The sequence below is a fragment of the Palaemon carinicauda genome, chromosome 10 (assembly GCF_036898095.1).
Source record: "Palaemon carinicauda isolate YSFRI2023 chromosome 10, ASM3689809v2, whole genome shotgun sequence".
NCBI classification, from domain to species: Eukaryota; Metazoa; Arthropoda; class Malacostraca; order Decapoda; family Palaemonidae; genus Palaemon; species Palaemon carinicauda.
In genome coordinates, this window is record NC_090734.1 from 152,852,181 (window position 1) to 152,867,608 (window position 15,428).

Below are 15,428 nucleotides of genomic sequence, written 5' to 3' on the forward strand. Positions count from 1 at the left end.
CAATTCCATATAACTTCATCACATTCCACATCACAACCTTACTAATTCCATCATGGGCTTTCTCTAGATCCATAAAAGCAAATATACCTCCTTACCTTTTGTAAAATATTTCTCTCATTGACCTAACTATAAAAATATGATCTATACATCCCCTACCTCTTCTAAAGCCACTCTGCACCTCTAAGAATGCATTCTCTCTTTTGTCCTTAATCCTATTAACACTTCCATACAGTTTTCACACACACGTCAAGGCATCTTTCCTCTCTACGCTCCTCCCACCTGACGAGGGACTCAATCTTTGTTCGGCTGGTACTGCTAGGGTGCCACAGCCCACCCACCCCCTTATCCACCACTAAATAAACTAATACCCTTAGAATTACAAAAATCAAGTATAATTCTTCCATCTATGCATAGAGGAACAATACACACACATACCCTGTTCACTGGCACCATTGACAATCATCATCATCTCCTCCCACGCCTATTGACGCAAAGGGCCTTGGTTAGATTTCGCAGTTCTCTCTATCTTGAGCTTTTAATTTTTAAATCAATACTTATCCATTCCTAATCTCCTACTTAAAGTTTCATAGTCCTCAGCCATAGAGGCTTGGGTCTTCCAACTTTTCTAGTGCCTTGTGAAGCCCAGTTGAAAGTTTGGTGAACTAATCTCTCCTGGGTAGTGCAAAAAGCATGCCCAAACCACCTCCATCTACCCATCACAACATAGAACATATACTAAATAATGTCACCAACCATTTCAGCATGGCCACACCACCACTTTTTATCACCTCAGCCCCCACACCATCCATACCTGGTGCTTTTTCTGCTCTCATCTCGTCTAAACTTCTCTTTACTTCCTCTCTCGTAATTTCTCTTATTCTCATCTCCCTTCTCTGGCACCTCAACACCTGTACAGCAATTATATCTGCCTCCCTACCACTCTCAACATTTAGCAACCTTTCAAAATATTCAGTTCACCTTTTTCTCACCTCATGTCCTTTCAATAACCTTCCATTTTCATCTTTATCTCTCCACTCCTCGATCATTTTCCTTACTCTATTTCTTTCCAAACCTAATACTAATTCTCTTTATACATACTCTACTACTCAATCCCTGACCCCAACCCGAGTCAGCCCGCTCTTTGCCTCGGCTACCTTCTGTTTTACTTCTAAATTTTTCTCTATTTTTCATACTTTGCTGCAGCCAATCTTCTAATGCCCTCTTCCCCTTTCATCTTCATTATTTCATTCCACCACTCACAAACATTCCTTATACTACCTCCAACAATCCTTTTACCACTTGCATGCATGTCCAAAAAATTTTTTTACTAACTTCGACTCCTCTAGATCACCAGTTTCTCTAGCTTTCCCCGTCACATGCTACTTCCAGCCTTACTTGATATTCACTTTTTATCTCTGGCTTTTTAAACCTCTGGTATTTCAACTCTTCCAGTTCACTCCCTTTCACATACTACCTTCTATTTCCCCATTATTTTACTAAAACAAAAAAGTAATCAGATATACCTGTAGCCATACCCCTAAACATGTGCAAATATTGCAATCTTCCAATCATCCTCCTTGTTATTAACACAATCCATCAATGCTCTTTCCACAAGTCTTCCATTCTCCACTCTTATCCATGTATACTCATCTATATCTTTCTTGGAAAAAACTTACAAAATTCATAATACATAAAAAATTAAAGTTGTACAGTAATCTCTCTGCAGCAATACTGCACATTGTTTGTCAAAACCTGGTATCCTCCAATTTTACTCCACTTAACAAAAAATGGGCTTTGACAAAAGAAAAACCTATTTTTGGGAAGATGTTCTGTGGTAGAACAAGGAATACAATGCAAGCTAATTTGCCAAACATACATTCTCATCCCTGCCCTAGGGCCAGTGCATAAATAGGCAATGAATGGACTCGCCATAGAAAAGACTATTAGTTTAGGATCTATGTAAATAATCACAGCACCTCCAACACTTAATTAGTCTCCTAAAAATAAGTAACCTATTGAGAACCAATACTATCACTGGAGATAATGCTGAACTGGCTTTATATCCTACTTTACCTCCATTCTTTCCTCATTTCTTCAATTTTGCTGTCAAAATTCTAAATTTTACCCAAAATTCACCCGGATGGTGAATGGACTTGCAGGCTTCAGACTGGACTGTAAAGTCCAAATCAGCAGATCCAAATCCAAACTCCTTAGGATTAGTCAATCACCCACTGGCTTGAGAAAGTCTGAGTTGGAAAAGATAAATCCCTGTTCTCCATTCATAGATAACAAATAAGAATACCCCTTTCAACCACCCTTCACAAATAATGACTGTGGAGGGGGTCCAGCTACAGAGGAAGAATTGCCCCTTTCTAATTTTATAAGACTTTACTTAAAGGAAGGTGACCACTCTACACATTATCCTGACAGTCCATTAACTAACAGCTTTAGTAATGTGATATCACAGAATATAGGCAAATGAATATATGTAGGGTATTTACTTTGCTCTTATTCTATTCACTCAAAGCTTACATACATACATACATACATACATACATACATACATATATATATATATATATATATATATTTATACCAAGCCCCTTCAAATGAAAGGCCAGGATGCTTCCAACCATGCCACCAGAGGCTCAAAAGAAGTTGGAGCTTAACTGCTAACTGCAATTCAGGATATACCTGGGGAGACATCAGTCTCTTACCAGCGAATTTTCCACGACTTCCCGGCCCACCAGGTGACAATTGATAGCTTTTAATTTGAATTACCCCTAATGAGTCCATATGGATGAAAATCAACACTATCATGCTCAAATAGAAATAAATTTCTACCTCATACCGCGATCGAACCCTAGCCCTTTCAAATGAAAGGCCAGGATGCTTCCAACCATATCACCAGAGGCTCAAAAGAAGTAGGAACCTAACTGCTAACTACAATTCAGTATTTACCTGGCAAGACATCAGTCTCTTACCAGCGAGTTTTCCCCAACTTCCCATTCCACTAGGTGACACAATTGATAGCTTTTAATTCGAATTACCCCTAATAAGTCAATAGGGATGAAAATTTCTATTTGAGCACGATTTTGTGTTGATTTTCACCCACAATAATAATAAATTATAAAACTTACTAATTTTTACCCCCAAAACGTTTTTTCTTTTAAAAGTGAATATTCATTTTACTGTATTTCAACTAAATATTTCTAAATGAATCATTTTATGTAGTTGAAATGATCATTTCCAACTTTAATACATCACACATTTACTTCATTAATACATGTAAAAATTATCATCATCATAAGGTAGAGTTAATCAAAAGGATTAAGGATGCAATTTTAGAAGAGCAGGGAGGCTTTAGAAAAGGTAGGGGATGTATGGATCATATTTTTATAATAAGGCAGATATGTGAGAAATATTTAGCAAAAGGTAAGGAGGTATATTTTGCATTTATGGATCTAGAGAAACCTTATGATAGAGTTGATAGGGATGGGATAAGGTTATATGGAATTAGTGGAAGGTGTTGCAAGAGGCATTAAAGCATGTGTTATGATAGCAAATGAATTGAGTGAGTGGTTTCCAGTGAGTGGGGCTGAAACTTGGATATGTGATGTTACCATGGTTATTCAATTTGTTTGTTGATGGAGCTGTAAGAGGTGAATGCTTGAGTGCTTGGTCAAGGATTGAAACTGATAGATGTGAGGGATCATAAGTGGAAGGTAGATTAGTTGTTGTTTGGTTATGATACTATACTGGTTGCAAACTTGAAGAAGGGATGTCAATCAGTAATTGCTTAGAAGGGTGTGTGAGAAAAGGAAGTTGCAAGTTAATCTGGGTAAACGTAAGTTTATAAGGTGCCAAAGAAAGGACGAGGGTGCTAGATTGAAGGTCATGTTGAATGTAGAGTTACTTGAAGTAAATCAGTCTACAGTAAGTACTTGGGTTCTGTTGTTGCTGGAAATGGAGGAGTGGAAGCAGGTGTATATCAGTGAGTGAGTGAAGGATGTTAAGTATTAGGGGCAGTTAAGGGAGTGGTAAAGAATAGTGTTTGTATGAGAAAGTGATTGTACCAACTGTGATGTATGGATCGGAGTTATGGGGAATGAAAGTGATAGAGACAGAAATTGAATGTGTTTGAGATGAAGTGTCTGAGGAGTATGGCTGGTGTATCTCGACTGGACAGGGTTAGGAACGAAGTAGTAAGAGGGAGGATGGGTGTGATAAATGAATTAGCAGCTAGAGTGGATATAAATGTGTTGAGGTGGCTTGGCCATGTATTAAGGATGGAAAATGGTCATCTGCGTAAGGTGGTGATATATTCAAGAGTTGATGGGAGAAGTGCAAAAGGAAGGCCAAGGTTTGATTAGACAACTGAGTGAAGAAAGCCCTAGGTGACAGGAAGATAGATGCGAGAGGCAAAAGATCATGCTAGGAATAGAAATGAATAGTGAGCAATTATGAAAGCTCCGATAGGCCATGGTGCTACCTCAGGTCACCTTGGTGACTAATAAGGTAGCGGGCACTAAGGGAGTCAGCATATAAAGCTTCCCTTATTGTGGAATTCGGGGAAAGGGTGGGCTGTAACACCTTAGCTGTACCAACCAAATTCAGGTCAAGCCCTCGTCAGGCAAGGAGGAACAAGGAAAAAATCCCCTTTTGTTTCTTATTAGATGTCAGCTACATCCCAAATATTGGAAGTGTCATGGTAGATAGCTAAATAGAACTTTTCTTTACACAATATTTCTTAAAGGTACACCCAATACACAATGAAATCATCTTATATCTCTGCCATTTCCTAAAATAAAAAAATCAAATCATAACTAATTGTACGCTCTGATAATGCAACGCCAGGTCTTGAAAGTAACAACTACATCTAGTGGTAAACAAAATTTCATAAAAATACACTTACTTTCTTTGGTTTCTTCACTCTGTTTCTGCTGATCCTGAGAATCTGAATTGTGAAGGAAAGAAAATTTTATGGCTAATCTTCACTAACATCAAGAACAGTATATAATTAATAAATTATTTGCAAAATAACTTTTAACTATAAATTATTCATCCAAGTAAAGAATTATAGCAAATTGCAACACTTCAAATATTCAGTCTTTACTGCTACATACCCAATGCAGGTTTTCCAGTCGATTCATCATTCGCAGAGCACACCTTTTCACTTTCGTCATCGAGAGGTTCACTTCCAGTACTGAAAATATGCATAAAATTATATTGACCTCTGCTAACAAGATATGAAAGCAAAAGCAATAGTTTTCTTTAGAAAAATAATGTCTTTTAATGTCTGCATCCAACAATAAGTGCCTTCTTGAATGATAAACATCCATCTGTTAGTGTCTGCTTGAATAATACATACATAAATTACAAACAATCTTCAATAATATGTATTACTTTCCTTGAGAATATAAAATCACAAATTATAATGACTTCATCAGTATTTAGAAGGATAAAAGACCTCAACCAAAGGAATGCCATTCATTAGCTGACAAAAAGTCTATGCAGTACTGCACAATACAGTAAGTTGCATTACTTAACATGGTAGGATAATTTTTTTTATTTCACTCACATGACAAGTGAACCATTCTGATTTTACTAGTTTCAATAATTATCCAGGCATTAGATCTATGATTGAGTGATTTGAAGTTTTCTGGCATCCTAACATCGAAGGTCATTGACGCCGATATTGTTTGTTATAAATAAAGATTAAAAGAATATTCAATTAAAACCCGAGAAGTAAATATGGGTTAAAAGTTTAATAGCATTAAGAGGACCTGTTTCTGATATAAATTAAAAAATGCCACTAGCATTGTACGACACATCATGTCCAAGGATCTTGCCAAGGTTGAACCTGCTATCTTCACCACGAGCCTCAAACAGATATCTATTTCTTTCAGTGCTATAAGTGAGACATTCAGTCAACAAATGCCTCACTGTCAAGGGTATCAAACAGTTGTCGCAATATGGTTGGTGTTGACCAGCCAGCAAAAACTTGCGTGTCATCCGAGTGTGACCAATATGGAGACGACAAAGAGTAGTCTCCCATTTTCGGGCCATCCCATTACACCTCCAAGGGGATATACAAATCAATAGTTCTCACATTTTATTTTTGCTTAAACTATCCCAATGCTGTTGCTAATTGTTATAAATAGAATTCTTAATTGCTGGTAAAAAATCATTACAAAGAATGGGATACCTTCTTGGTAGCAACTCGGCTGCAACACTCTTTGCCAGTGAATCTGCCTCTTCATTTCCAGACACCTACATGTGCCGGAACCCAGCAAAATCGAACGGTTATACCTTTCAGGCCAATAATTAAAATCTACTCTAAAATCTTTAAAACTAAAGAGTTACTAGAATTAAAACCTTCTAAAGCTTGAAGGACACTTCTTGAATCACTATAAATGGTAAAATTGCTCTCCTCTTTTAACACTATTTTCTCAATAGCAGTTAGTATGTCATATAATTCAGCAATAAATATGATAGATATTGGAGGAAGTGTACCTCTACAGTTAAAAGAACTACTATGTACTCCAAATCCAACGCCAGCATCAGATTTGGAGCCATCAGCATATGTAAAATTTGATTCCCTATGTTCTTCAACATGTTCCATAAAGAGAGACCTAGCTTCTAATTCAGTCATGTTTTTTTAACACCAATAAAATATTTACAAAAAGATCTCTCTGGTAATTTCCCCGCAGGGGTTCATGATATCTTAAATGGAAGTACCTTACCTTTAATTTTATCAAGACCGTTTAGTAATTGTTTTACTGGAAAGCCATACGGTTGAGGAGATTTTGGGTGAAACTCAAAGTAAGAGTTCCTTACAAGAGTTAGGTAGTCTTTCTAACCTAAACCAATACCGAATAATGGAAGACATGCGGTAATGGTCTACAGGTACTCACCAGCATCAACAAGGAGACTTGGGATAGGTGAGGTTCTAGATGTTCCTGTGGACAATCTTATACTAGCATGATGTATTTGATTGATTGATTGAAAGTTTTCTGGCATCCTGACATCTAAGGTCATTGACGCCGATACCATTTACTGTATATGAAAATTAAAAGAGAATTCGATTAAAACCATAAAAATTAAGAAGTCATCAAAATAGTTATAGAGTTTTCAGAAGACCTGCTTCTGAAATAAATCTAAAAATTCCGCTCGCATAGTAAGACACATCATGTCCAAGAATCTTGGCAAGGATAAACCTGCCATCCTCACCTCGAGCCTCAAACAGATATCTATTTCTTAAGTTAGTAAAATTAGGGCATTCAGTCAACAAATGCCTCACTGTTAAAGGTACTAAGCAGTCCTCGCAGTACGGTTGGTGTTGGCCCTTCAGCAGAAACTCTTGTGTCAACCGTGTGTGACCAATACGGAGACGACAAAGAGTCGTCTCCCATTTTCGGGGAATCATGTTATACCTCCAAGGTGATATGATATTTGTTACTTCCCTCATTTTATTGCCGTCTTGACTGTCCCAGTGCTGTTGCCATTTATCACAAACCAATTTCTTGATATAAGGTAGGAGATCGTTACATGGAATGGGATACCTCCTTGGTAGCAACTCGGATGCCGCATTCTTCGCCAGTAAATCTGCCTTCTCATTCCCAGACACACCTACATGTGCTGGAACCCAACAAAATCGAACAGTTATACCTTTCCGTCCAATAATAAAAAGCCATTCTAAAATCTTTAAAACTAGAGGGTTACTAGAATTAAAAACTTCTAAAGCTTGAAGAACACTCCTTGCATCACTAAAAATTGTAAAATTACCCTCCTTTTCCAAAGCTATTTTCTCAATAGCGGTTAATATGCCATACAGTTCGGCAGTAAATATGGAAGCTGTTAGAGGAAGTGCACCTCTACAATTAAAATCATTACTATGTACTCCAAATCCAACGCCAGCATCAGATTTGGAGCCATCAGTATATACAAAAGTCGATCCCCTATGTTCTTCGACATGTTCCATAAAAAGAGACCTGGATTCTAAGTCAGTCATATTCTTCTTAACTCCAATAAAGTATTTACAAAAAGATATGTCAGGTAATTTCCATGGAGGCGTTGATGATAACTTGAATGGAAGTACCTTATTTCTAATTATATCCAGACTATTTAAAAATCGTTTCACCCGAAAGCCATAAGGTTGAGGAAATTTTGGGTGCAACTCAAAGTATGATGCGTGTCTTACAAGGCTTGCAGTCTGAAAGGCTAGAGAGCTAGGGAGTCTTTGCATTCTAAACCAATACCGAAGAATGGAAGACATTCGGTAAAGGTCTAGAGGTAACTCTCCAGCATCAACAAGGAGACTTGGGATAGGCGAGGTTTTAAAAGCTCCAGTAGATAATCTAATACCTGCATGATGTATAGAGTCTAATATTTTTAACCGGCTTGGGGTGGCTGAAGAATATACCTCACAACCATAACTAATTTTGGAAAAAATCAAGGCCTTGTATAATTTTAAAATAGTATTGCGGTCTGCCCCCCATGATGTATGGGACAATACTTTTAAGATATTCAGAGCTTCAACACATTTAGCTTTTAGCGCTTTTAGGTGAGAAACCCATGTAAGTCTACAGTCAAATATCAAACCTAAAAATTTGGTTTCCGATACACATGGTATCCGTTGACCTTTAATGTATATATCCGGGTCTGGATGTACTCCCCGGATACGACAAAAATGGACAATGGTAGTTTTACTTGTCGAGAACTTAAATCCATTCATGTCAGCCCACTGGATAATTTTATCAATAGAGAGTTGGATTTTTCTCTCAACCATTGCCATTCTAGTGCCAGCAAATGATATTGAGAGATCATCCACAAATAGTGTTGAGAGAACATCCTGGGGAATGGCTGAGGATATCCCATTAATTGCTAGTGCAAAAAGGGTTACACTCAGCACACTACCCTGAGGAACTCCTTCTTCCTGGCACTTACTCTCTGATAGAGTTTCCCCCACTCTCACTTGAAAAACTCTATGTGAAAGAAATGCCTGAATAAATAGTGGCAGCTCTCCTCTCAATCCCAATTCATGAATGGTTTTAAGAATACCATATCTCCATGTGGTATCATATGCCTTTTCAAGGTCAAAAAATACTGTAACATGGTGCTGTTTGGAAGCAAAGGCTTCACAAATAGATGACTCAAGTCGTATCAACACATCAGTCGTTGAGTGCATTTTTCGGAATCCACATTGAATCGGTGATAAAATACCTTTCTTTTCAAGGTACCATATCAGCCTTGCATTGACCATCTTCTCCATGATTTTACATAAACAAGATGTCAATGCAATAGGACGATAGTTTGCTGCTAAAAACTTGTCTTTACCGGGTTTTAAAAAGGCTAAAATAATGGCTAGTTCCCAAACACTTGGGTAGCTATGATCATGCCATATTCTATTAATAATACTTAAAATAAATAGCTTTGTATTAAAATGTACATGTTTAATCATTGCATATGGAATTCCATCGGGTCCAGGGGCTGTATCGTTGCAATGAGCAAGTGCGGAATCAAATTCTCTTTCAGTGAAAGGAGAATTATACGACTCTTCCCTTCTTGTTGCAAAATTTAAAATTTTCTTTTCTTCAGTGCTCCTATACTGGTGACCAGGGGCTCCTTCACACTTGCTGGATACATTTGAAAAATGATTAGCCAGGGCATTGCTAACTTCATTTGCTTCAGTTACATACTGGCCATTCACCTCCAACACTGGTGGTGGGTTGGGGGTGAATTTGCCAGCTATCTTTTTTACTTTCCTCCACACAGAAGATGGTGGTGTTCTACTGTTAATGGAGGAAACAAAAGACATCCATGACTGGCGCCTTGCTTCTTTCATGGCACGACGGAACTGTGCTCTACATTTCTTGTACATAATTAAATTCTCATCAGTTCGGAGTCTACGCAATCGTGTTAGAGATCTTCTTGTGGCTCTGTGGAGTGCAGTTAGTTCTGAAGACCACCACGGGACTGGTCGTCGTTTGAATAATCCTGTTGTTTTGGGAATTGAATTGACTCCTGCTGTATGAAGAGTTCCATTCAGCAGGTCTATGGCATCATCAATACTTTCAAACTGTTCTGCTCTCCCTTCAATTTCACTTAGCTCACAAAATTTAACCCAGTCTGCCTTGTCTAGATTCCAACGTGGCGATCTTTGCAAAGGTGGACCCTTGTTGGTGTTTATAATGATTGGTGCATGATCACTAGTATGCCAATCATCTAATGTCCTCCAATCAAAATCAAGAAGGCAGTTAGAGCTTGCAATTGAAAGGTCAATGCATGACAAAGTACCTGTCTGAACATGGAAGTGCGTGGGCTCTCCTGTATTAAGGAGCCCCACATCCTCATTCTCCACAATTGATGAGATAATATTGCCCCTTGTGTTGGCCAAAACATCACCCCATAAAGGATGTCTACCATTCATATCTCCCAGTAAGAGAAAAGGTTGAGGGAGTTGTTGAATAACTTCTACTAAATCATCATATAAAATATCATCATTTGGAGGTAAGTACAGAGAGCATATTGTATATTTTCTCCCTATATCAATTTGTACAACAACTGCCTGCAGGGTTGTACGTATAGACATGGGTATTTGGGGAACATCTCGACGAATGTACATGAGACTTCCGCCATGGCTCCCTGCTTGTTGATTATATGGTGTTCTATAGCTAACATACTCTCGAGGACTAGGAGTGTTAGAATCAAGCATACTTTCCTGGAGACATACTATTATGGGGGAATGCTCATGAATTAGGAGCTTAAGTTCTTCATATTTCGCCCTCAAACCCTGACAGTTCCATTGCAAAATGGAGGAGAAAACTATGGATTATTTCTGGAAGACGTCTTGGGTGAGGTCTTCCCATTAGCAGTTTTTAATCTAACATTATTACTTGTAGGTTTCTTCAGAGATGGTCTTGTTATGTTGGGTTTTACGTTGGAGTTTTTCTTTGTATCTTTTTTATATATTTGTTGAGGGGGATGGTGGACCTCAACTTGAATTTCTGATTTATTTAAATTGTCTTCTGGTTGATCGCCAACATCAACAGACAAAACATCATATTTATTTGATGTCATAATTCTAGTATTTCTTATGGAAGGGGGTGAGAGAGATGGAGGTCTCTCTCTTTTACGATTAATAGGTTGCAAGTTACCAGGTTTTTGTACCTTCCCCACTACAGGTACACCTGATAACTTGGTGTCAGGTGGAATCTCCATTAAATCAGGCAAGGATATGGCCTGGGAGAGGTTAGTACTATCCTTTGTAATGGGGGACAAAGGTTTGATAGTGGTGGGCAATGTCTTTTTGTTGATACTCAATGATAAATCTTTAGGAGGAGATGTTCTTGTCTTATGCAGCACTTTATCAATAGATTGTGAATTCCTTTTTCGAGAACTACCTACAGTAGTAGGTGGGTGAGATGATTCCCGAGGAACTTTTTCTCCTGTTTTTAATGTTTTTGCATAAGTATTAGATTTATTTAATAATCTCTTGGCATGCCCCACGCTTACATGTTCAATAATTGATTTATTGAGGGCAGCCTCTTCTAACTTATAAAACTGGCAGCTCCTATCATTAGATTTATGATTAGAGTTGCAGTTTAAGCACCTTGCCTCAAGTGTACAATCCCCATGATAAATTTTGGAGCAAGTATTACAAATTTTTTCATTATTGCAAACTTTGGAAGGATGTCCAAATTTAAAGCAATTATAACATTGCAGTGGCTTCTGCTTAAAAGGTTGAACTCTGATCCTTTTGTTTTCTATGTCTATGTGGAAAGGTACATCAGCATCCTGGAAAGTAAGAACAATCATTGATGTTCCAGGTACTTTATGTACTTTCCACACTGATAGGGGACACATGGCCAATATCTCCTCTTCAGTAAATTCATACAGATCCCTATTAAAAACCACTCCCCTTCCATAGCTAAAGTTTAGATGGGGTTTGATGTCCAATTTTATATCATCATTTACTGTCTTCAAATTAGACAGTATAACAGACTGTGTGTATGACTTGGCCTTTATCAAGAAACTTTTCTTCCCAAATCGAGATATATCTCCAGGTGCGATCGTACCTACCTTCCTCTGAAGAAATTTGCATATCTTGAAATAATTTTCCGTACCTCCTACAGATTGAGCAAGAAGCCACATTGGTGGTTTTGGCTTTCTTTGGGATGGTATATCTGCCTCTATATCTTTATCAGCCCAGTCTGCTGGTCTGTAGACATCCAGATCTTTAGGTGCCCCATCACACAGAGCACCCTTAACATTCATATTACCTACTTTAATATCAACAATGTTACAGCTTGCATTAAATGCTTCCTCGTGACAATTAAATGATAACCAAGATTCCCAATTATCATCTTGAAGTTTCATTCTAATTTCATTTATTGATCCGTAACACTCAAATATTTTATGTAGCACATCATAATTAGCTTCTAAAGGGATTTGGGTAACGTGCAGGACTTTCAGTTTTCCTGTGTTGCCCAAATTACCCTTTCTCCGAGTGTTTAAAGAATAGTCCTTTTTAGTTCCTACGTCGTCAACGGAGTTTTCTTTAAATGAATTGCCAGAGGTCGTCAACAGTGCCGGGGGCGAGTCAGCATATCCAGGGGAGGTGGGGTCATTTTCACAAGATTCCATCATAAAAAAAGAAGAGAGAAGAGTGATTTTTTGAAGTTTGATTTACCTGCTTGAGAACATTAAGGCATCACATGTTGGGAAGGAGATTTACTCTCTCCACTACCAGCACAGTGAGAGTATACTTCCCAGATGGTCCACTCCATACCCTACCCGAAGGATAGCATCAAAACAGATATAGAGGCACAGGTGTAAGCTGAACCCGCCTGTTAGGACTGAGACCAAGAAACTATGGAATCATCCTCCCCATATCTGTAATGACGGGCTTCCGGCCAAAAGCCGAGAGTCCTACCCCAAGCGTTGGATCCCCCTGGATTCCGAAGACCCAACACTTGAGAATAGTTCCGCCAAAAAGGTCCAAACCATCTTCGGGATGGCTGAGATCATCCAATACTCTCACATATAGCTTTGAGCACAAACACCTCCCAACCGTGACACCTTTCCCATTCATCAAAGCAGGCAGCAATACCGGATGTAGAAACATCCGCCCAAGTGGCAATAATAGATGTAGAAACATCCATGCCATAAAAAGAGAAAAAAAATAATAAACACACATATATATGTAAATATATACATACATATGGGAAATTTTACTCATAGGGTTGGGACAGCAACATGAAGGAAAGTTTATAATATTAGGAGAAGGTTGAAGCCATATAAAGTTAGAAAAAGATGAAAGAGAGAAATTTAGATTCGAACTGGGGGAGCAATTTCCCCAAGTTCGAGAGCCCTCTTGCCCGTCACCAAGTTTCAGCACGGGAATGAAATGCCGTGCTGAAGCTCAATGACTTCATCAAGGCATTCTCTCATTAAGAGGGGCATGATGTATTTCTAATATCTTTAATCGGCTTGGGGTAGCTGAGGAGAATATTTCAAACCCATAACTAATTTTTGAAAAAATTAAGACCTTGTATAATTTTAAGTTTTACGGTCTGCCCCCTATGATGTATGGGACAACACTTAAAATATTCAGAGCCTCAAGACATTTAGCTTTTAACGCCTTTAAGTGTGGAACCCATGTCAATCTACAATCGAAAATTAATCCTAAAAATTTAGCTTCCCCTATACACGGGATCCGTTGACCTTTCATGTATACATCCGGATCTAGATGTACTCTCCGGATATGAGAAAAATGTACAATAGTAATTTTGCTTGTTGACAACTTAAAACCAATTCATATCAGCCCACTGAATAATTTTGTCAATTACGAGTTTCAGTTCTCTCAACCATTGCCATTCTAGCTCCAGCAAATGATATGGAGAGATCATCCACAAATAGTGTTGAGAGAATGTCCCGGGAAATGACTGAGGATATCCCATTAATTGCTAGTGCAAACAGGGTTACACACTGCACACTACCCTGAGGAACGCTCTCTTCCTGACATTTACTCTAGAGTTTCCCCCACTCTCACTCAAAAAACTGTGTGTGCAAGAAATGATTGGATAAACAGTGGTGGTTCTCCTCTCAATCCCAATTCATGAATGGTTTTAGGTATACCATATCTCCATGTAGTATAATATGCATTTCTGGGCTCTAACCTGTGCCGCCCAGTGAAATGCTCCTTTTACATCATTTCTAAGGTAATAACTGCTATGAATTTTACCAGAGAAAAAATTGTATAGGAATACTAGGTTGAACCCAGCTCGCTCACCTATTAAGGTGTCGATATAAATAACTGGGGCGTGATTAAATCACAACCAGAGGCCTTGCACCATTTAGATATCTCCTGTCAATATCCCCGAACAGCGAGGTGCCGTTCAACATCCTAGCTCTGAAACGCTACTACGAACGATCCCACCCACGCCAGTGACGTCACGCCTTTTGCAGAGCACCTGCTTGCATACGTTATCTTTTTTCTGGTGCGTGTTTTCCTTGGATTACCCAGGATTTATCTCAGGATGTCGGACCCTACCATCACTCCACCTAAGTTAAGTACCAGATCTATGAGTTTTGAGATTTTGGAGGTGGCCTTGCCCTTATTTATTATTTTATCACAGTTTCATTTTATCCACGACCCCGCATCGGGTCTTTGTAGCGATCGGCCACCTCTCTCTCTCTCTCTCTCTCTCTCTCTCTCTCTCTCTCTCTCTCTCTCTCTCGTTTTACAATGAGTCTTCTATACTGATTGTTCCTCGTTTTGAACTTTTCAGGGTATCAACGGTTCACACCCCGTGTTATTTTATATTATGGTAGTCTGTTATTACGATAACAGTTGTTTACGATATTACGGTATCGTAATTTCATTGGCATGCCTGGTAGCTTTTGAGCGTTACTAGTTTTACTTCGTTTTACGTTCCGCACGTCACGGGCGTTCATAACGATCTTATTAGCATACTTTTTATTCTAGTATTATTAGTTCGAAGGGACTTTCACGAGACAGTTTTTTGTTTTACGTTTTTTGTCGGCTCTTCACCGACTTTGTATTATGTTGGTAGCCCTGCCTAGCTCCACACGCTGTTAGGCTTGGTCTCCCCGTCTCTCTGTTCGCCCCTCCGTACTATCTTAAGATTGATATTATTATTATTATTATTATCATCATCCAGCATGCCTTCCTCTTTTATTTACCTATTAGTTATATTATTATATTGATATCATAGCCTTTCCGTGTGATCATTCCAGTCGTGGTTCTCTGTTCAGGTTGGTACACCTGTCCTCTGCCCCACTACTAACCACCCTTTCCCCATCTGCCCGGCACCCCCAACCCAGGGTTGCCTTCCCTCTCTCTCTCTCTTGTCGAGTCGTAGAGTCAGCTGTTTTGCGTTACGTTCTCTCCCCCGGGGCTT

At 38.7% G+C, this 15,428-nt stretch overlaps 1 protein-coding gene across 6 annotated transcripts in view; it reads right to left on the bottom strand.

Moving 5' to 3' along the window:
- The window catches only part of fab1 (fab1 kinase), a 248,905-nt gene that overhangs the window by 52,139 nt on the left and 181,338 nt on the right, over positions 1–15,428 (bottom strand). For all 6 annotated transcript variants that reach the window (XM_068382042.1, XM_068382041.1, XM_068382038.1 and 3 more), the window contains 2 exons: positions 5,127–5,206; positions 4,916–4,957 (listed from right to left, as the gene is read on the bottom strand). In XM_068382042.1, coding sequence (XP_068238143.1) covers positions 4,916–4,957; positions 5,127–5,206 — 122 coding nt within the window. The remainder of the gene's footprint in view (positions 1–4,915; positions 4,958–5,126; positions 5,207–15,428) is intronic.